At 42.0% G+C, this 23,808-nt stretch overlaps 1 protein-coding gene across 1 annotated transcript in view; it reads left to right on the top strand.

Moving 5' to 3' along the window:
* LOC126464350 (transcription elongation regulator 1) overlaps window positions 1-23,561 on the top strand; it is a 260,399-nt gene extending 236,838 nt beyond the window's left edge. The window contains exons 17-19 of the mRNA XM_050096228.1: window positions 706-814; window positions 15,396-15,473; window positions 22,004-23,561. Of these exons, the coding sequence (XP_049952185.1) occupies window positions 706-814; window positions 15,396-15,473; window positions 22,004-22,228 (412 nt within the window). The 3' untranslated portion in view covers window positions 22,229-23,561. The remainder of the gene's footprint in view (window positions 1-705; window positions 815-15,395; window positions 15,474-22,003) is intronic.
* Window positions 23,562-23,808: the final 247 nt, after the last annotated feature.

The following is a 23,808-nucleotide window of genomic DNA, read 5'->3' as shown; positions in this document are numbered from 1 at the left end:
ATGAATGTCATTACACGTATTGCCAAATGCATTGAGGTTGACGGACATCATTTTGAGTATTTATTGCATTAATGTGGTATTTACAGGTAACCACGCTGTAACAGCATGTGTTCTCAGAAATGATAAGTTCACAAAGGTACATGTATCACATTGGAACAAGCAAAATAAAATGTTCAAATGTACCTATTCACTGTATTTTAATTTAAAAAACCGACCTGTTAGCAACTGTCCGTCTAAAATTGTGAGCCATATGTGTGTGACTATTACAGCGCCATATATCACAAAGCGAAAAAAGTGGTCCAACTAAAACATTCATATTTCTTTACGTACTACACGAATATGTAATAAAAAAAATGAGGGTTCCTATTTTTAAAAAACGCAGTTGATATCCGTTTGACCTATAGCAGTGCCATCTAGTGGGCCAACAATTGTGCCATCTGGTTTCCCCCTTCAAGCAAGACACGTTTCGTTCTTTGTATTTTTTTTGTTTGACCCTTACTTGTGAGATATTTGGCCCGGTCACGATCAATGGACCTACCAGTATATGATGTTATTAATTATTCTTACTTGGCAGTTGTATAACAGTGTGAGGCGTAAAACACACACACTCTCTCTCTCTCTCTCTCTCTCTCTCTCTCTCTCTATTGAAATCTGTGTGTATACACTGTGGACATACTATGTTTCCTCAATGACACTATTTTTCAGGGAGCTTCTGGATGAAACTGAACAAGTAACACTGACGAGCACATGGAAAGAGATAAAGAAGATTATTAAAGATGACCCTCGCTACAGTAAATTTTCTTCAAGTGACAGGGTAAGTTTTGATTGGCAAATTTTTATTCGGTACAAGATTTCAGTTTATGTATTACTAGCTTTGTATGCTGTATAGCCAGTTGTTATGTTTGAATGGGGTTGAGTTTAAGTACTGGGGCAAATCGAAACATGTACAGTAAAACTTCATCTATACGTTTTTCAACGGACTACGGGAAAAAAAGTGTCTGAAAACATATATATGAAATATAGCAGAATACTATCAAATTAATTGGTAAACACAAATGAAAAATCCAGTAAATAAAAAGTTACATTCTACAAAATGTTATATAGGCTTACTAGGTACCATACTTAACAAAGATATAAAGTAAAATGTTAAACCTCTACACAGAAGGAAACGTCATTTTGTAGAAGTCCGTAATTTTTGCTTGCTTTTTCTTTGATGCAGCAATAGCATACACTGTACCCTGAAAATGGGATAAATCTGCCATTATTTCGTCAGAAGCATTGTGGAGTGTCACAAATTGTTTAATTATTTCTAACACATTTACTGCATCATTAAACGTCAAGGAGAAATGTTGAGACTCTTCTGTATCATCCTCATCAGTTTCTTCCTCATCCAGGTCCCATGATGCACATTGAACTATCTCAGCGATAGCCACAGGTTGTGTAGTGACGAGGTTTTCATCAACGTTCACGTAATCCTCAAATGATGCCTGCTCTTTAAGTCGATTCAATTCTTCATCGTTAGGTGAAATATCGTCAGTATGAACATTTCCACCATGATCATGGACTTCATTTCCAAAGCCAGCTTTTCGGAAACAGTTCCAAATGGTAGCATCTGAAACACTGTGCCATGAAGCTGCAATATAGTGCATTGCCTATCAGAAGAAAAAATTCATTAATAATTTCTCGAAGTGTTCTTTGGCTCCAGTAGCACAACATTAAATAAATGGCAAATTATAATCTTACGTGTAAAATGCTTATTTTCATCTCTTCCTTCTTTTTTATGTATAAACACCTGATGGCATGCTGGACAAGCATTTTGCGATAATGCAACTTGAAATTATGTATTGCTCAAAGGTCAAGTGGCTGGAGCTCACTCGAGCAATTCGCTGGAAAGAATTCCATGGTCACATTTCTCAAATAGGAATTAAGGGGAGGATGTGCTGCACACCTGTCTGCAAACAATAAAACCTTCTTCACCCATTTTCGCATCGACACTTCGAAGCCAGCTTTCGAAAACTTTTGTTGTAATCCACGATTTCTTGTTACTAGTGTATTTTGTGGGAAACCTGACGATGTTCTTAAAACAACGGGGCTTGGCTGTTTTCCCAATTGAAAGTGTGTGTGTGTGTGTGTGTGTGTGTGTGTGTGTGTGTGTGTGTGTGTGTGTGGGGGGGGGGGGGGGGGGGGGGAGGGGGGGGAGGGGTGGGGGGAGCTTCTCACACCCATCACTGTTAGCACATAACAACACTGTTACATGTTGTTTACTTTGTTTTCCTCCATGGCAGTTCTCACCTTCGAATGCCATTGTGCGGTGAGGCATTACATAGTAAAACAAGCCGTGATCGACACTTTTGCTTTCGGCACATACATTCTGACTGCTGATGCCATGTCTTACCTTGAATTTGTGCAGCCAACCTGATGAAACACTGAATTTTCCACACCGAATCAAATTGAAATTCATTTTCTTTTTCACAAAGCATTGGGCTACTGATCTAGGTTTCTTGAACCACTGTAACAAACAACCTTCAACGTGTTCATATTTCCCACCCTGCATGCGTGTCTGCTTAGTAGTAGAAATTCCAAACATTCATTCACTATCTTCAATTTCCTTTGCCTTTGCTACTATAGAATTTAAATTAGATGCAGGAATTCCTAATTCCTTGGCAATATCCACTTGCTTTAGATTAGTGTTTTTCTTCACAACTCTCAAAATTCATAGCTTTTCAGCGATTGTAACGCTTTTCTTTTTTCTTCCACTCATGTTACCAGTTCTCAAAATAATTAGAAGTACAGTAATACAGTACTATAGCTTATACAGTATGAGGTGTGATGTGTTTTGGGATTTCCGAGTGACATGCAACAAATCTTATCCAGTTGTGTCCTAGTTCAGCAGAAGTTGTGTAATTTCTGGAAAACAAATGAGTGCTACACCTACGGGTATCACCACTGCCATGACAGTAAGCTTCATACGCTATACTGTACTTTCCAACTGTACAGTCTCTGTATAACATCTGGTTTTGTGACAACTCTATTATTGCAGTTTATACTGTTGTTACACATCTGTAAATCTATAAAACAATCTCAAGTCTGTCACATTAAAAATTAAATGTTAATTGGATTTGGATATTCGCAACGAAGTGATTTTCTAGTTGGCAACTGCGGTGCCGCATTAATAGATGGAGCTTAGGCCGGTATTATAGTGTCAAATTTTCTTTGACAACGAGCTTTGATGTGGCACAAAAGGAGGGTAGTACTCTGTCATCAAGTATTTAATCAAAATTCCTTCATAATGGCCAACAACGACTTAATACTATTCTCTGCAGTTCAATTTTACTTACGGCACTGGCAGTGTAGTGTGTTGATGTTGGCAACACCATCTTCGTATAATGCAAATGTTGTGTTATGAAATGATCATTTTACGAGTATACCTAATTTACTGAGTGGACAAGGGTACATACAAAACTCTGTCAACCATAGAGCAAGAACAGATTTAATTATTTACTTTGTGGTGAAATGAATTCCCAGCAATGAATCGTTGTTGCCAACATCAACACACTATGCCACTGATGCCATAAGCAAAATTATACCTGGTCTGCAGTTGCTTGCACTGCAATTGCATTGTCATTGTATTTGCAAGAGAAGCAGAAGAAAAGGAAACATACTTGGGTGAAGCCGAGGACTTCGTACAAAAGATTCAGAACAAAATGTGCTATGGGAGCTGCAAGTCAAGGACATAGTCGCATGAAAATCCCTTTGGGAATGGACAAGAGTACATTTCAAAATATGCTCAAGAAAGTGGCATGTCACAGTATGAAACTGAACACACTCCTCAGAAATGCTACATCCACAAAAGACAGACTTACCATAATATTGCGATTTCTAGCTACTCTAGTTTACAGTACCAGTATAGCACTCTAATGCTGCAGTGCACATTGACGAAAATAATACCAGAAACGTTTGAAGCTATTTGTAACGCACTGGAGGAGGAATATGTGAAGGCAAATAAATTTAATACGTACTGCAGTTGTAAAATTTTTTTATTTCCACAGAAGTTGTAGATTTCCTCCTTTGTATTCTCGGGGATATATCCTGGCTGTACTTCACAGCTAATAGCATCCGCAATTTTTTTATAGCTCTCACTTTTTATTCTGTTCTTGTATTCGGGATGTCGTAAGCTACACAGTGCTTCATCTGCCTCGAATATTCCTATCAATTTTGTTATATATGCGACGCACCATGTAATTTGGGATTCATATTGATAAACATTGTGTGTCAGACAGCTGCAGCAATGCTAGTGCTCCAAGTGGTTGATTTCTCCATGCAGTAAACATAAGACGAATTCTTCCTTTGATCAAATCTAAGGCGAGGTGCTAGATTTGATCAAAGAAAATTTGACAAGTGCCTAACTTTCGATAAAGTTCCTTATTACACTATCAAATTTTATTATAGTCTAATATCGGCCTTACCAATCCACTTCCCGGCAACCCACTCTGAAACACTGCATCATAAGTTGTGCACACTGTGGTTATTTTGCCGGAACATGGAAAAAAAAAAAAAAACCGTATAAGTGAGAAAAACGTATAAGTGAAAAATACATAAATGAAGTTTCACTGTATGCACTGTAACAGATGACTGTGTTTTTGTTACGAATTTTAGGTGTGACGTTGTATGTTTTTTTTAATACCAACCGGACTTTTCTGTCTTACACTTCGGTGGAAATTGAGCATGAGAATTTTTCATTCTGTCATTAATAATACACAGTATAAGAATCATTTATTCAATATGAAAGGAAAATATTTGTAGATATGAAAAATAGAAAAGCACGGTGCTCTTGTAGAAGTAAGTGGGTAGAGAGTGAGTTTAAGGGAAGGGGATGAAATGCAGAAAGCTTCTCCCTTCTGGTATTATGGTGAAAAATGCTAAAATAATGCAATATAATGAGTGAAAATTGTGTACATAAAAATACGGGCACAGTCCATTGGAGATGTGTGGAATTTAGAGAGTACCACAGTGCTCTTTTATCTTGCTATTCTCAGTCTTTTCTTGACACCCATCTCAATCTGTTACTGAGCAGGCGCTGAAGACCGGGTGTCATACGCCCATACAACCCTCTCCATCCATCCATCCATCCATCCATCCATCATTGCTCTGAGGATGGGGGATGTGAGATGTTGGATAGTGGTTATGATATTGTGTGGCATTGTTGACAGTAAATCACCGCCAGAAATAAACCATGCAGGCATAAATGAAATGAAATAATCATGTATATGTAGCTAGATCACTACTCACCAAATAGATGGGAGATATTAAGTAACAGATAGGCACATGGGAAGGGGAAAAAGATACCTTGCAAAGCTTTGTGACAGATTGCGCTCTCTCTCTCTCTCTCTCTCTCTCTCTCTCTCTCTCTCCCTCTCCCTCCCTCCCCCCCCCCCCTCCCACCTCCCCCTCCCTCCCCTCCCCCCACACACACATACAGTAGAAAGTACCAGTCTTCGAACAGCAACAGTATTATTGATTATTGGTAATTATTTGAACAGCTACAGTTTTGTTGATAGTAAAATCTATATGGTTTATTTTAAATGCTTGATAGACCTTGTCTACCCTTATGCACTGTGTCATTGAGGTGAGTGGTAGTTATTGATTTTGTATCAAAGGATTTCTGTTATGTCAAAGATCACCATTTTTACTTTTTAGCATAATATTGTCGTTATCAGGAGAAAGAAAACTGGCGTTCTAAGAATCGGACCGTGCAATGTCAGATCCTTTAATTGGGCAGGTAGGTTAGAAAATTTAAAAAGGAAAATCGATAGGTTAAAGTTAGTTATAGTGGGAATTAGTGAAGTTTGGTGGCAGGAGGAAGAAGACTTTTGGTCAGGTGAACACAGGGTTATAAATACAAAAACAAATAGGGGTAATGCAGGATTAGGTTTAATAATGAATAAAAAGATAGGAGTGCGGGTAATCTACTACAAACAGCATAGTGAACGCATTATTGTGGCCAAGGTAGACACGAAGCCCATGCCTACTACTGTAGTACAAGTTTATATGCCAACTAGCTCTGCAGATGATGAAGAAATTGATGAAATGTATGATGAGATAAAATAAATTATTCAGCTAGTGAAGGGAGATGAAAATTTAATAGTCGTGGGGTGACTGGAATTCGTTAGTGGGAAAAGGGAGAGAAGGAACTGTAGTAGGTGAATATGGATTGGGGCTAAGAAATGAGAGGAAGCAGACTGGTAGAATTTTGCACAGAGTGTAACTTAATCATAGCTATCACTTGGTTCAAGAATCATAAAAGAAGGTTGTATCATATAATGGTAAGACAGAGATTTAGGAACCAGGTTTTAAATTGTAAGACATTTCCAGGGGCAGATGTGGACTCTGACCACAATCTATTGGTTATGAACTGTAGATTAAAACTGAAGAAACTGCAAAAAGGCGGGAATTTAAGGAGATGGGACCTGGATAAACTGAAAGAACCAGAGGTTGTACAGAGTTTCAGGGAGAGCATAAGGGAACAATTGACAGGAATGGGGGAAGAAATACAGTAGAAGAAGAATGGGTAGTTTTGAGCGATGAAGTAGTGAAGGCAGGAGAGGATCAAGTAGGTAAAAAGGTGAGGGTTAGTAGAAATCCTTGGGTGACATAAGAAATATTGAATTTAATTGATGAAAGAAGAAAATATAAAAACACAGTAAATGAAACAGGCAAAAAGGAATACAAACGTGTGAAAAATGAGATCGACAGGATGTGCAAAATGGCTAAGCAGGCATGGCTAGAGGACAAATGTAAGGATGTAGAGGCTTATCTCACTAGGGGTTGGTTAGATACTGCCTACAGGGAAATTAAAGAGACCTTTGGAGAAAAGAGAACCACTTCTATGAAGATCAAGAGCTCAGATGGAAAACCAGTTCTAAGCGAAGAAGGGAAAGCAGAAAGGTTTAAGAAGTATATAGAGGGTCTATATAAGGGCAAGTTACTTGAGGACAATATTATAGAAATGGAAGAGGATGTAGATGAAGATGAAATGGGAGATACGATACTGCGTCCCCCCAGGGGGTCCACAACTCTTTTGTGGACACGTGCGTAGCGAGCACGGGACCCCGAGCTAATGTGGCCCTCCTTCCTTTTCCGGGCTGCATACCTTCCCTTCCCTTTCCGCATCCCTCCCCGTCCCCCATCTTCGCCCCCCCCCCACCTCTGTCTCTTTCCTTCCTTTCTCCCCCTCTGGGAGTATGGTTTGTGCCTACGTCCGGAGACGGACGCTCGAAACTGTTCCAAATTCCTTGCTCTTACACTTGCCAGACCTCGTCCTTCCTCTGTCCTTCTCTTTTCCTTCCCTCTTCTCCTTGCCCTTTTCTCCGCTACGGCGTTTGAGACCCCCTCTTCTTTCCTTTCCCTTTCTCTTCTTTCCTCCCTGTGCGTGTCTGAAGGCCGACCCACGCACTTCCATGCGTAGCCGGTGACGGGGTAACGCGTAATTCCCCGCCCCGGGTAGACAGGTAGGACACGTACGTACCCCCTGGTAACGGCCAGGCCCAGGGAGGGGTGATTACCCGAGCTGATACCTTCCGAAAGTGCCGATTGGTCCCTCCGTCCGTTTGTCGGGAGGTGTGACCTGAGGTGTGAACAATCACCTAAGGCGGGTGTGCCCTCGGCGAGGGCCCCCACAAGGGAGGAGCGCGCCATCGGAGACGCCGGTAATCATGGGGGATTCTTCCGCAATGGTTTCCTCACCTTCCACTATGTCTGCTCACAAACGTAAGTTCACTGAGTCTCAGCCACAGACTGTTCTTCCATCGTTGCCACAGTTCCTTGTTGTTTCTCGGTCTGACGAAGGTCACGACTTTTCCACGGTCAACCCTTTCATTATACAGAAAGGTGTCGACGCAATTGCGGGTCCTGTAAAGTCTTGTTCCAGATTACGGAACGGCACCCTGTTGTTAGAAACACACAGTGCACTCCAGGCTCAAAAATTGCTGCGTACTTCTCTGCTCCACACCTTCCCTGTCCGGGTGGAACCGCACCGTACCTTAAATTCCTCGCGTGGAGTCGTTTATACGCGCTCCCTCGACGGATTGTCTGACGAAGAAATTCAGCATTACCTGTCTGACCAGGGCGTCACAGCTGTTCATCGGGTTATGAAAAGGGTTGATTCGAACATCATTCCAACCCGCACTGTCTTCTTGACATTTGACAAAGTTCAACTCCCATCAAAAATCAAAGCAGGCTATGAGATAATTTCCGTTCGCCCTTATGTCCCAAACCCTACGCGTTGCTATCGATGTCAGCGGTTCAATCATACCAGCCAGTCCTGTTCCAATCCGGCCAAATGTGTTACTTGTGGCAAGGATGCCCATGAGGGTGCTTGTCCACCTCCATCCCCTCGCTGCATCAACTGTATGGGTGACCACGCTGCCTCCTCTCGAGATTGCCCCGTTTTTAAGGATGAAAAGCTCATCCAGGAAATAAGAGTGAAGGAAAAGGTGTCGACCTTTGCTGCTCGAAAGTTACTCGCCAGTCGACAGCCCACCGTGCCTCAGAAAGGTAAATACAGCGCTGTCCTTGCTTCTCCTCGACCAACAAAGGAGGCGGCCACACAGACTTGCGACTTCACCTTTAGTACCACGGTCGTCAGATCGGCCAGCGCAAAGATCGCCCGTTCAACCTCACCCCTTTCGCCTGCCCACTCTATGGCTCACCCTTCATCGGGTTCTGTTAAATCTCGAGCCCAAAAGTCAGACGCCAAGTCTTCGAAAAAAGAGCATTCTCGTGAAGAGTTTTTACGTACCGCAACTTCACAACCATCTGTTCCTCCTTCATCTAAACATCATACTTCTAAGAAGGCTACGAAGAAACACAGTTCCTCTCCTTCTCCGCCAAGGCGTGTCCCATCTACAGCACCACCTGGCGGAAATCGCCCTCGGCCATCTTCTGTGTCGCCGAGGCGCACTGCTGGTGGCCGGTCAACTGGCCGATCGTTGGTGGCAGGAGCTGCTCCTGACCAACCTATGGATCAGGATCTTCTGCCTTCGACTGAATGCCATTCCATGCTGTCGGTCGCAAGCTCTGAGCAGTCGGTGAGTTGACAGCACCCTTGGTCACGTTCCTCCATTTTCTGTTCACCCTATGTCCATTATCCACTGGAATATCCGCGGCATTCGCGCCAATCGGGAGGAATTGTCGATCCTCTTACGATCCTACTCGCCGGTCATCTTCTGTCTTCAGGAAACAAAGCTGCGTCCCCATGACTGCTTTGTTCTCCCTCATTTTCAGTCCGTCCGATATGACCTCCCCTCTGTTGAAGGCACTCCAGCCCATGGAGGACTCATGATTCTGCTCCATGATACTCTCCATTATCACCCAATCCCCTTAAACACTTCCTTCCAAGCTGTCGCCGTCCGTCTTTCCCTTTCTGGATACCCGTTCTCTCTTTGTACGGTATACATTCCATCGTCTACACCAATGGCACGAGCTGATCTCCTTCATCTTCTTGATCAGCTTCCACCCCCCTATTTACTGGTTGGGGACTTCAATGCCCACCACCCGCTTTGGGGATCTCCACATCCTTGTCCACGTGGCTCACTATTGCTAGACGTCTTCCACCAAGCGGATCTAGTCTGCCTCAACACTGGGGTCCCCACATTTTTGTCTGCCTCCACGGCAAATTTATCTCATTTGGACCTTGCGGTCGGTACTGTTCCGCTAGCTCGGCGCTTCGAATGGTTCGCCCTTGATGATACACACTCGAGTGACCACTTTCCATGTGTTCTTCGACTGCAGCCTCAACTGCCATATATGCGCTCGCGTCGCTGGAAGTTTGCCCAAGCCGATTGGACACTTTTTTCGTCTCTAGCGACATTCGATGACCGTCGCTTTCCCAGCGTCGACGATGAGGTCACACATTTTACCGACGTTATTCTCACAGCTGCGGAACGTTCAATACCACGCACCTCCGAATTGCCCCGGCGCCCTCCAGTTCCTTGGTGGAACGAGGCATGCCGTGACGCAATACGTGAGCGGCGACGTGCTCTTCGCATTTTCCGTCACCATCCAACTTTGGCCAACTGTATCCGATATAAGCAGCTCCGTGCGCGATGCCGTCGCGTCATCCGCGATAGCAAGAAGGCAAGCTGGAAATACTTTATTAGCTCATTTAACACCTTCACTCCCTCCTCGGAAGTTTGGAGTCGGCTTCGACGGTTCTCAGGCGCGCCTAGTTTCTCCCCGGTCTCTGGGCTCACTGTCGCGCATGATACCTTAGTGGACCCCGTCGCAATTTCTAACTTATTGGGTCAGCACTTTGCTGAGATTTCGAGCTCTTCAAATTACCCGCCAGCGTTTCTCCCGAAGAAACGTGCAGCGGAAGTGCGACATCTTGCTTTCTCCTCTCAAAATCGCGAAAGCTACAATACTGTTTTCTCCATGCGCGAACTCCAACATGCACTCTCTTCTTCTCGCTCCTCCGCCCCAGGACCGGATGGTATCCATGTCCAAATGTTGCTGCATTTATCAACCCATAGCCTGCGTTACCTCCTTCGCCTTTATAATCGAATTTGGACCGACAGTACCTTTCCCAGGCGATGGCGGGAAGCTATTGTCGTTCCCGTTCCGAAACCTGGAAAGGACAAACATCTCCCCTCTAGCTATCGCCCCATTTCTCTCACGAGTAGTGTCTGTAAGGTTTTGGAGCGTATGGTGAATTACCGTTTAGCTTGGTGGCTGGAGTCCCGCAGTCTTTTAACACCAGCCCAATGCGGATTCCGAAAGCATCGTTCTGCCGTTGACCATCTTGTTGCTCTCTCCACTTATATCATGAACAATTTTCTCCGGAAACGCCAAACGGTAGCAATATTTTTTGATCTGGAGAGAGCATACGATACCTGTTGGAGGACAGGCATTCTCCGCACACTGTTCTCTTGGGGCTTTCGAGGCCGGCTGCCCCTTTTTCTTCGCGAATTTATGGCAGAGCGCACATTTAGGGTGCGGGTGAACACTACTCTCTCCCGTACTTTTTCCCAAGAAAACGGGGTACCCCAGGGCTCCGTGCTGAGTGTTGTACTGTTTGCCATCGCCATTAATCCAATTATGGATTGTCTCCTTCCTGATGTCTCGGGCTCCCTCTTTGTGGACGATTTTGCGATCTACTACAGCTCCCAACGGACCAGCCTTCTTGAAAGACGTCTTCAAGGATGTCTCGATCGCCTCCACTCGTGGAGCATCGAAACCGGCTTCCGTTTCTCACCCAGTAAGACCGTTTGTGTAAATTTTTGGCGACGTAAGGAGTTTCTTCCGCCCTCCTTACATCTAGGTCCTGTCAACCTTCCGTTTTCCGACGTCGCTAAATTCTTGGGTCTTATGTTTGACAGAAAACTGTGCTGGTCCTCCCACGTTTCCTATCTTTCGGCTCGCTGTCTGCGTTCGCTTAACGCCCTCCGTGTCCTGAATGGTACCTCTTGGGGAGCGGACCGAGTGGTCCTTCTCCGCCTCTATCGCGCCTTAGTGCGCTCGAAATTGGATTATGGAAGCATAGTCTACTCCTCTGCTCGGCCGTCTATTCTTCGGCGTCTCGACTCTATCCACCACCGTGGATTACGTTTAGTATCTGGAGCTTTTTACACCAGCCCTGTGGAAAGCCTTTATGCTGAGACTGCTGAACCTCCGCTGTCCAATCGGCGGGCAGTCCTTCTGAGTCGTTATGCTAGCCATCTGTCTTCCATGCCTGCTAATCCAGCGCATGACCTTTTTTTCGACGCCTCCTTTGATGTCGGGTATGCAGGCCGCTCCTCCTCCCTACTACCCCCGGGAGTCCGCTTCCGTCAACTGCTCCATTCTCTTTCCTTCCGCTTTCCTAAAACCTTCTTGACAACTTGGGGTACAGCACCGCCTTGGCTCCGTCCCCGGATCAACTTGCTCAGAGACCTATGTCAATTTCCCAAGGATGGTACCCCTACACTTGTTTACCGTCGGGCATTTGCTGCTCTATGTGCACAAATGACGGAAGCCACATTTATTTACACCGATGGCTCGAAAACATCGTTAGGTGTAGGGAGTGCCTATATTGTTGGCGACACCCCAAATAACTTTCGGCTTCCCGACCAGTGTTCGGTTTATACTGCGGAGCTTTACGCTGTTCTCCAGGCTGTCCACTACATCCGCCGCCATCAGCGGATACAGTACGTAATCTGCTCAGATTCTCTCAGCTCTCTCCTAAGTCTCCAAGCTCTTTACCCTGTGCACCCTCTGATCCACCGGATTCAGGACTGTCTGCGCTTGCTCCACCTGGGGGGCGTCTCAGTGGCGTTCCTCTGGCTCCCGGGACACGCTGGTATCTGTGGAAATGAGGCGGCCGATATAGCGGCCAAGGCTGCAGTCTCTCTTCCTCGGCCAGCTATTCAGTCTCTTCCGTTTACCGATCTACGGAGCGTTTTATGTCGCCAAGCTGCTCATTTATGGCATGCGCATTGGTCAACACTTCCCCACAATAAATTGCGGGAAGTGAAAGCCCTTCCTTGCGCTTGGACCTCTTCCTCCCGAACGCGTCGTCGGGAGGAGGTAATTTTAGCTCGACTCCGGATAGGGCACTGTCTTTTTAGTCATCGACATCTTTTAAGCGGTGATCCTCCCCCACTCTGTCCCCACTGCTCTCAGCTGTGGACGGTCAGACACCTTTTAATTGAATGCCCCTATTTTAATCCGTTACGCTCCCGTCTACAGCTATCGCTTGATCTATCGTCGATTTTAGCAGATGACACGCGCTCAGCTGACCGCGTTCTACAGTTTATTAGTGACAGTGAAATGACGTCAGTCATTTGAAGCTTTTTTTTGGGGACAACCAACCCCTTTCTATAGTGGATTTTTAAGCATTCCTTCTGCCTTTAGTTACTCAAATTTTATGATTTTGTTCCCATTGCTGCTGATTTTAAATTTCGTTTTTTTCCTGTTTTCTATGTCACGGGCTGGGCGCTAATGACCATAGAAGTTTTGCGCCCTAAAACCACAAACAAAAAAAAAAAAAAAAAAAAAAAACGATACTGCGTGAAGAGTTTGACAGAGCACTGAAAGACCTGAGTCGAAACAAGGCCCCGGGAGTAGACAACATTCCATTAGAACTACTGACAGCCTTGGGAGAGCCAGTCCTGACAAAACTCTACCATCTGGTGAGCAAGATGTATGAGACAGGCGAAATTCCTTCAGACTTCAAGAAGAATATAATAATTCCAATCCCAAAGAAAGCAGGTGTTGACAGATGTGAAAATTACCGAACTATCAGTTTAATAAGACATGGCTGCAAAATACTGATATGAATGCTTTGCAGACGAATGGAAAAACTGGTAGAAGTCAATCTTGGGGAAGATCAGTTTGGATTCCATAGAAATTTTGGAACACTTGAAGCAATACTGACCCTATGACTTATCTTAGAATTTAGTTTAAGGAAAGGCAAAGCTATATTTCTAGCATTTGTAGACTTAGAGAAAGCATTTGGAAATGTTAACTGGAATACTCTCTTTCAAATTCTGAAGATGTCCGATATAAAATGCAGGGAGCGAAAGGCTATTTACAATTTGTAGACACACCAGATGGCAATTAACAAGGGCCAAGTGGCGTGAATGGGTAGCAGTGGTTGGGAACGGAGTGAGACAGGGTTGTAGCCTCTTCCCGATGCTATTCAATCCGTATATTGAGCAACCAGTAAAGAAAACAAAAGAAAAGTTCAGAGTAGGTATTAAAATCCACGGAGAAGAAATAAAAACTTTGAGGTTTGCTGATGACATTGTAATTCTGTCAGAGACAGCAAAGGACTTGGAAGAGCAGTTGAATGGAATGGACATTGTCTTGAAAGGAGGGTATAAGATGAACATCAACAAAAGCAAAACAAGGATAATGGAATGTAGTCGAATTAAGTCGGGTGATGCTGAGGGAATTAGACTAGGAAATGAGACACTTAAAGTAGTAAAGGAGTTTTGCTATTTGGGGAGCAAAATAACTGATGATGGTTGAAGTAGAGAGGATATAAAATGTAGACTGGCAATGGCAAGGAAAGCGTTTCTGAAGAAGAGAAATTTGTTAACATCGGGTATAGATTTAAGTGTCAGGAAGTCGTTTCTGAAAGTATTTGTATAGGGTGTAGCCATGTATGGAAGTGAAACATGGATGATAAATAGCTTAGACAAGAAGAGAATAGAAGCTTTTGAAATGTGGTGCTACAGAAGAATGCTGAAGATAAGATGGATAGATCACATAACTAATGAGGAGGTATTGAATAGAATTGGGGAGAAGAGGAGTTTGTGGCACAACTTGACCAGAAGAAGGGATCGGTTGGTAGGACATGTTCAAGGGATCACCAATTTAGTACTGGAGGGTAAAAATCGTAGAGGGAGACCAAGAGATGAATACACTAAGCAGATTCAGAAGGATGTAGGCTGCAGTGGGTACCGGGAGATGAAGCAGTTTGCACAGGATAGAGTAGCATGGAGAGCTGCATCAAAGCAGTCTCTGGACTGAAGACAACAACAGCAGCATAATGTAAAAACTGCAAAAGAGTATGCACTTGGGCTCAAACTTAGGGAAACCAAAATTTACATCTTTCGTGGTGATGAATAACAGGCAAGAAGAATGTTAAAAATCCGCTTTCTCATGGGGTATTTTCAGACTAGAAGATTTAAATGTATGTTAACATCTGTAAGTAATGAATTTCCTACTTAGTGGTTTACTTGATGATAGTATCTGAGCAAATGCAAAAAGCCTGTAGACAAATTTTAAATATGTGTACATGGACAAAGAGTTAGGAAAATTATTCAGATTCTGGGCTTTTGCATTGATTGACACAGACACAAACACTAGTGGCATTAGCAAACAAGCACCAACACTCAGTTTTTCAACCTTGTTTTCTGTTTGTGCAATTCATTGTGTGATTGATGTTATATACAGATTTTAAGGTAACTGAAAAGTGAACATTAGTGTCAGCAGAAACTTGGTAAGTACTTCGTTTTTAGGGTATAAGTTTAAGAAAAATTAAGAAATCTAAAATTGTTGATTGCATTGAATGAAAGCAGGCTGACTCACCAGCAGCTGCAACATGATCAAAATATGATGTAAATCCTTTTTTGAGTTTCCTCTCACATTTATCTTCTTTCCTTTTTTGTAATTTCCTGTATTATTTACTAGGGGAGAAATTTTTGTAGCGGTGAAATGTAATATTATTTGTTTTTACTCTGTTCTATTACGGGGTAGTTTTAATATTGAAACAGTGTTCTAATATTTGCTTTGGATATGCACATGGAGATCTCTGCATACAGTATGCTATGTACTTGTACACATAGCAAAGGACAAAAGCCTTTTTTATTATATGTTGGAAATAACTTTTACCTTTTGTCTTTCTATTGTAGAAATGTGAAAGAGAATTCAAGGAGTACCTAAAGGATAAATTAATTGCAGCAAAATCTGACTTCAGGGAGCTGTTACAGGTACGTAAGGTTTTGATCCTGCTTCATCTTGTATCACATAATGATTTTGATATATGTACACCACTATGGTCTGTCTTAAGTACACAAGTCATCCTGTTTTCATTTTCTGCATAAAGAATTTTTTGGGAATTTCACTTTAATGAGTTACTGCAATATTGCAGAATTCTATAATACAAATAACAGTTTGCTTAAAGTTGGTCCCTGTTTTACCATACTACATTGCTGTGCCAAACACAAGGCCGAAAGTAAGCTTCACATGATGTGTCCTGGCCATGTAACATAGCTCAATGAAACATGTACTACACGACATAAAATGAACTGCTACAGTATAATGCAGAAGGTAACTGAGAAAATGCACAATTAAACAAACAGAAACATCCTTTCTATTCAAAGTCAGTGATTACACTTAGGTCATTGATTTATGGCAGTCCCGTGGTCATGGAAAGAAGGTGGGACATGGCTTTTAATAGGGTGTGTGATCACCATGGATGGCAGCACATGCTCTGCAATGTGTTCCCATGCTGGTCACAAGTGTGGTAACGAGTTCTTGTAATAGAGCATTCCATTCCTCGACAACACAGTTGGCAACTGCTGGTTGGTCATTGGTGCGCGTGGATGTGTCGCAATACACCTGCCCCAGACTATCCCTCATGTGCCTGATGGGTATTTAAGTTGGGGTATTGGGCAGGCTAGAGCATCTGCCGAACATCCCACATGTTCCTAGAGCTGACTAACCTGCACAGGTTAATGTGGTCATGCATTGTCATCCATAAAAATGTAGGCAGGGCCAAATGCACACCTGAAAAGATATACATTGGAAAGGAGTACAGTGTCACAATAGTGTAGACCCCCCCCCCCCCCCCCACACACACACACACACACACACACACACACACACACACACACACACACGACCTGGACCACGAAAACAATAATGTTCAACCATGTTCTGGCTACATTCCAGGTTCGCACATCTCGCATATGATGGCACATCCCCTATTGTCGAAATAATCGTTTCGGTGGTACAGTACGTGTTATGCTGTGGGGAGGCATAATATTTCGTGGGTGTGCTGACCTCCAATACTTTAAGCAGTGGCACACACACAAATCAACATTATTGTGAGACTGTACTCCTTGCCCATGTGCATTTGTTCAGGAATGCATTTTTTTTTATGGATTACAATGCATAATCACATCAAACTGTACAAGTGCAAGAGCTCTTGAAACATTTAGATATTTGGCAAATGGTCTGGCCAGCCCATTCCACCAACTCAAAACTCCAGCAAACACACAGGGGATATATTGGGAAGACATAATAGCGAGATGTCAACATGCGCCAACGACCAGCCATCAGTTGTCAACTGCCATGATGGAGGAATGGAATTCCCTACCACAAAAACACACTGCCAAACTTGTGGTCAGCATGGGGGCACATTGCACAGCATGCATTGCCATTTGTGGTGATCACGCACCCTATTAAAAATAGTTCTGCCTTTCACAATGTCCTGGGGATCATAAAATGTGGTGACTTAAGTGTGATTATTGTCTTTGAATAAAAGTTTCATTTCTTCAGTGTCATTTCATATTTCTTTCAGTTATCTTCTGTACTATATTGTGGTGGTCTTTCTATGTTGTATAGGCCTCGTTTCATTGAGCTATGAGGGTGAGTCAAATGAAAACCTTAAATTTGTAATAACAAATCAAAATTTCGCGCCATTATCCTATAAGTTGGTAAGCGTGCTACAAACAGCATGCAGAATGGCCTGCAGGTGGCAGCATAGTGCAGATGCACACATACCGTCACAGTATCAGTATAAAGATGGCCGCCCCACTTGCAACTTGAACCAGGGAAGAAGAGCGTTCTGTTATTCGGTTTTTGTGTTATGTGAAGGTGTCAAACCTATTGAAATTCATCGACGAATGAATGTTCAGTACGGTGATGCATGTTTGTCACAGCAGCAAGTCTAACAATGGAGTAGGAAGTTTGCAAATGGTGTGACTTGAGTGGAAGATGCTCCTAGTCCAGGTCAGGAACAGTGAGTTGTGACTCCACAGAACATTGCAGCAGTTGAAGCCATAGTGAAGGAAAACTGTCGAGTGACACTGAATGACACTGCAGCATGTTTACAGATTAGTCATGGCTCAGCACACCACATTGTGCTTGGAGTGCTCCAGTTTCACAAAGTGTCTGCAAGATGGGTGCCACAGCAGCTGACTCCTGAAATGAGAGAATGACGTGTTGATGCTTGTGAAGAACATCTTTGGCACTTTGAACGAGAAGGTGATGGCTTCCTTGCAAGAATAGTTACTGGGGACAAAACCTGTGTTCACTTCCACCAACCGGAAATGAAGAAAGCGAGCAAGAAATGGCACCATTCCTCATCACCAAAACCAAAAAAGTTTTGAACAGAACCGTCAGTAGGGAAGGTTATGCTGACTCTCTTTTGGGAGGAAAAAGGTATCATTTTGGAGCATTACGTGCCTAGAGGGACCACTGTCGCCAGTGCATCATACACAGATCTCCTAAAAAATCATCTGCAGCCTGCAATCAAATCAAAGCGACATGGATTGCTGTCAGCAGGTGTCCTTTTGCAACAAGACAATGCAAGGCCCCACACTGCCCATACAACAGTTGCAATAATCACATACCTGTGTTTTGAGTGTCATCATCCACCATACTCACCAGACCTTCTCCCAAGTGATTTCCTTATGTTTGGACCACTCAAAGATGCAATGAGAGGAAAGAAGCTCCGTTCTGTTGAAGAGGTACTCCACGCGGTGCATGTGTGGTTGCGTGGACTAGCAAAATAATTTTTTTCTAAAGGAATTTATGCACTTTCTAAGCGCTGGAGGACTTGCATTGAGCGTGGGGAGATTATGTTGAAAAGTGATAGAGCTTTGTACCACCTCTGCACAATAAATAATATTTAAAAAGATATTTAAGGTTTTCATTTGACTCGTCCTCATATATTACTTTGCAGTGACATATCATGTGGAACTTATTTTATTTTCATCCAGAAGTGTTGCACACCAGTGTGTTATTTTTGAACACATTTGATGCTGCCTTGATATGATCGTCAAATCTTCTGTTTGAACATACAGAGGCTTCGTTGCCATTTTAAGGTGTGCTCTTTCTGCATATAAATCATTGAGTTTGTTCACAGATCACTGACTTTCTTGAATCTTGCCACTTAGTTCATGACAGGTGGCATTTAGTGCGTATCACAAGCACTGCCTAAGTTTAATATTTTTGTCCACGGAGAGTAGTGTACAAAAGTAATTGTTGGGACCTAATGATACTGTGCCTGTTAACGGTAGAAAATTATTGTGAAAAGTTACATTTGATGTAACATCAAAGTTATTGTTTCACCATTACTCAGTAATACAGGACGTACCCTGTTTTGTGGATAGGTTTCCCGATTTTGTACATTGTTTGACGTGGAGCCGGATTGGTTAGTTGCAAATGAATCTAGTTGCTTTCCAAGAGTAGCCATGAATGAATCTTTGTAGTTTCATGCATTCATTTCCAAACATTAATCTGCGCTACCTGTTCATTCAATTAAACATGTGCCAGTACTTGCAAGAACCATCAATTTCCAGTATGATACATTATCTATTTTTCCAGAAAACATTAGCACTTAATTCTCTTTTCTATTCCTACCTGTTGGACTATTTCGCTGTTGAACACTTCCTTTCTGATAATTATATGAATTTCTTGATACATCATATGTTTTATTGCTTCTGCCATCCATATTGTTTGAAATAAATTGGTCGCATCAGTCTAATAAACAGTTGATTATGTACTTAATACTATTTCTCACAAAAGCCTGTATCTTTATCCTACTATTTGACTGTCTTCCATTAGCATTTGCATGTGCCATAGAGTTCTTTCAGTCACTCTGGAATAATCTTCATTTCTAGTTCTCAACTTTCTCAATATTCCTACTACTGTTAGAAATTTCATTTTCTCTCTTAGAACCCTGTGGGAAAACAAGCAGTACAAACTTGTTACCTGCAAGAAACCTATTTTGATATCACATCATCTAAAGTGAGCGAGCTTGTTACTTCATTTCTATTGTGACATTCATCAGTTACATCTGCTGGATGTGATATAGTCGTTCTTGCCTTTCTTGCTTGGGCTTAAATTTGCGCACACACAGTGGCATGATAAGACTTCTGTTAATGATGCGTTGAAATTTTTTGTCTCATCGCAGAGAATGCACAATAATTCTATTAATTTCTTGTACACATGCCCACAGCCAAAGTAAATTATTGAATGTTAAAACCATCTTTGGCTGTTAAATATTTTTAAAGTGAATGTTTATTAACCATTCACTTGAGCATTATAAGCTGTTTCCAGCACTTGGCTATTATCAAGGATTTCAAAATCAAAGCCGTATCCACAGTATAAATTGAGCTATCAGAATGAGTACGAGCACGCGCGCGCGCGCGCGCGCGCGCGCGCCCACACACACACACACACACACACACACACACACACACACACACACACACACACACACACACACACACACACACCGGGTTAATCATGAAGAATGTGGTGACTACATTCCATTTTATTATGTATAACTTCCAAAATAGTATATACGTATAGTGTGTGCCACAGTGTACTCCAAATCTTGCTGATTTACGTGGGACAGTATGTGATTGGCAGGGGGATTTTGGGGGGGGGGGGGGGGTGTCCAAGTATGTGCTCAGAGTGACCAACATTTCCAAAAAACAGAACAAACATTTTGTAAACAATATAATGAAATTAAAATTTGCCTATGTTGCTGCTGTGACTTAAGTTGTTTTCTTGTAGTCACAATGTACCCAATTTCTGGAAGGGCTAGCTAGCTAGCATGGCATTATATGCAAGTATTTCATGTGTACAAAAGGTTCTGGACATGTCTCTGAACACTCACCTTCATGGAAAATGTACTGGGCTCTATTACTTAACAACTCTTAGAGAACTACTCACATATCTGGAAACCTATACCATAAACTGGTGTCTTGCTGTTTTGAAGGTTGATAACTTTGAACTTGTCACTAGTTAGATTACAGTTGTTTTGAGATGCTTCTTCACCCGAGTTGGACCTGGCAGTCTAGCAATAAATCATGTATGGGGAAAGCAAAAGGTCACGAGATCAAATCCCGCTAGGACAACAGGTGTTTCAGTCTGCCTTTTAATCTAACCTTCAGCTGTTAGCGATGTGGCGATTCCTCAGAAACATGTGGTTCAGATTCCACATTAAATTGTAGGTCCCCTGTCTCCTTTTGAATAACAGGTGTAAGTGAGGGACACCCTACTCATCAAAGTGGCAGCCAATGGAAAGACTTGCACCAGATCATTGAGCCACACAAACTATTATTGTTGTCACCTGTATGCATAATTTCTCATAGGCACGTTTCACCACTAATTTGTCTATATTCTTCTGGCATTTCTCTGGAATCCCAAATGGTCTTGGATTATTGCATCAGATGTTGTCCAACCTCATCAGATTTTTCAGTCAGCTTCTGTTTATCAATGATATCATATCCACGATCCTTTAGTGATTTGTTTAGAGCACAGATATCACTTTCATTCAACTCTAGCATTTCCTGTAACTAACCCCCCCCCCCTCCCAATCAGTGCTGCAGTGACAAATCATTGATGGTCTGGGCAATGAGACCTTGAGTGTTCTGTGCGTATAACATCAGCTTTGGTGAGCTCTGCAACATCAGTGATGCTGGGCAGTGCAATCACAGCACCAATACTGGATGTTGCAGCATGGTTTAGATGATTTTCCATTTTAAATGTGCTTCCATGTTATGTATTCACCAAATGAATGCTAACAGCACACAATTTCTACAGCTGGACCAGTTGTCTGGCGTACTGGTAATTATGTACACAAACCTTCTTCGTGATCAGTGTGTCCTTTTAGTGGAAACCCTATCAAAATTCTTGTTGTAGTTCCAAAGAGTAGCCCTCACATATTGACAGAAAAATTTGGAGATGTACTTAAATTTATAATATGTATCGGTCTGTCAAATTTGTAATATGTATAGATTTGTCATATTCACAGAGCTGTTAGTGGGTAACATGTTGGATTATAAGGTTGTCACTTCCCACTTTAAAGTTTTGTATAATATGCTATCCCTGGAACTGATTGTTTGAATTTAGGTTGGAAGACATAGTTGAGCAAGGTTAGCTCATGCCACAGCTTGCTCTGCCTATCCTCCTCCTCCTCCTCCTCCTCCTCTCCCCTGTTGGATGTGATATAATGATTACTGTTCTGATACTGCTCATACCAAAATTACAGTGTAATAATAGTTTGACTCACTGAATTGGCGCAGCATAAAATCCCAAACTTTCATTCACAGGAACAGTAATTTTTTCTGCCCCACCTGTGAAACTAAAGCAGAAAAACGGTGAGAGCTGTGCAGATTTCTTCCCAATCTTAAGCAGAATCGAAAGAATTTTATTGGTTAAATAATGACAATTGCTTTAACAGGAACGATAAACTGGGGAACATGTTACTTTGTTGCAGGAGACAAAATTGATAAACCACAAGTCACTGAAATTGGTACAAGATAATGAAGCTCATATACGGGAAATGGAGGAAATATTAAAAAAGGACAAGAGGTACCTGGTACTTGACTATATGCCTGAGGAGCGCACAAAGTTGATTGTTGCTTACCTGGAGGATTTGGAGAAACGAGGACCACCTCCACCACCTACTGCTTCTGAACCTACGCGCCGACCCACAAAATAAATGTATTGTTTTCATTATAAAACTCATTTTTATTCACCTAGTGGCTGTTTCTAAGTGCAAGAAAATCATCTGGTGTCTTGTTTAGCATCAGGTAATGGATTAAAATTTTCACTGTGTTCGAACTTTGTGCAAGTCAGGTAGGCATTTGTACTGGAGATAAGTTGACATTATTGAACTGTATGTGACGCATGGAAATCCGGACTCAAACTGGGAGTTGGAATAATATGTTTTTGGTCCTTTAAAGTCTCATATATTGCATTGTACAGTCATACTTTAGTGTCAGGATCTCATATCATTTATACTGAAAATGGATCTGTGCTGGTTAGATGAGAAGCAGGTCTCTTTAGTAATGTGTCTGTACTGAGTGAACTATTGGCCGCGTGACAGTTTTTCTTTCCGGTAAGTGGTTTTCTATGCTATGAGAGACTTCAACATATTAACCAAACGTGCTTATACAGCTTCGCGTGTGTTTATAATAAAGTCTTTAAAATAGTTAAAGCATTCAGATCAATGTGATTTCTTGTTGAGTAAGTCCTTAATTTTATCCCCAACTAGTCCAGAAGACATACTTATAGTTTTCAATGATTGTGTTTTAAAGTATGCTTATGCTATGTGTATTTATTCCTAGCCATAATTTCTGAAAAACTGCTGTGGTCTTTTGTCTCTCTAGAACTGTTACATATTTAAAGTCATCAAGCAAGTGAAATGCAGACTGAGATATTCCTATATTGGAATAATCTGTTTTACAAGACAAAACCAATATTGTGCATTGCATTGAGTTAATGTTGACATTGTTGGGCTATCCCCTGAAATGTCATCCTGTCACGTACAGAGTTCTTACCTTACTCAAATGTCAGTTTTTCACTTCTTGGATGAAAGTATATTATTATTTTCAAGTGAATACTGTGTTCTTCCTTCTCATTCACCCCCACCCACTCCACCACACTCCACCCCATCCCAATTCCTTACACATAACTCCCCTCTATTCTTTTTACGTGAAAAATTTTTATATGCTGAAATGATGGTTTTAATTGTAGTGTACGTGCAATACATTATTTCTTCATCCAGCCAAGGCTAACACATTAGTAATGAGCTGATGGGACCACAAAATATAATGAATATAATATGTAGAACAACCTTACTGCAGCTTGTAAATAAGGCATTTATATTGCTTAAAAATATTTGTCACTGAATGTTAATAATTTAATTCATATTGAATGTCATTTTTCTTTTTTTTTCTATTTTAAAATGTTGACATGTGATTAGTTATTTGTATATTTACAAAATCTGTGTAATCTTGCACTTCTCATGAATAAAAATTTCATGTAGTGACTGTACGTGTTTTCATTTAATATACTACATATTATTTTCACATTTGTTGATGTAATTTGCAAGGACAGTGGAAAAGACAGATAATTTCTTAATAAAATTCAACAAGTAAGATTATGTTGGCATGAATGTTAAGGTAGTGGCTTTGCCTGTGAGAAGAATGTAGTTCAAATGCTCATCCAGCCATCCATATTTAGGTTTTCCATTGGTTCTATAAATCAAAAATGTGGGGACAATTCATTTAAAAAGGG

This window comes from Schistocerca serialis, chromosome 1 (genome assembly GCF_023864345.2).
Source record: "Schistocerca serialis cubense isolate TAMUIC-IGC-003099 chromosome 1, iqSchSeri2.2, whole genome shotgun sequence".
Classification (NCBI taxonomy): domain Eukaryota; kingdom Metazoa; phylum Arthropoda; class Insecta; order Orthoptera; family Acrididae; genus Schistocerca; species Schistocerca serialis.
This window is presented reverse-complemented; position numbering and strand designations above follow the sequence as displayed.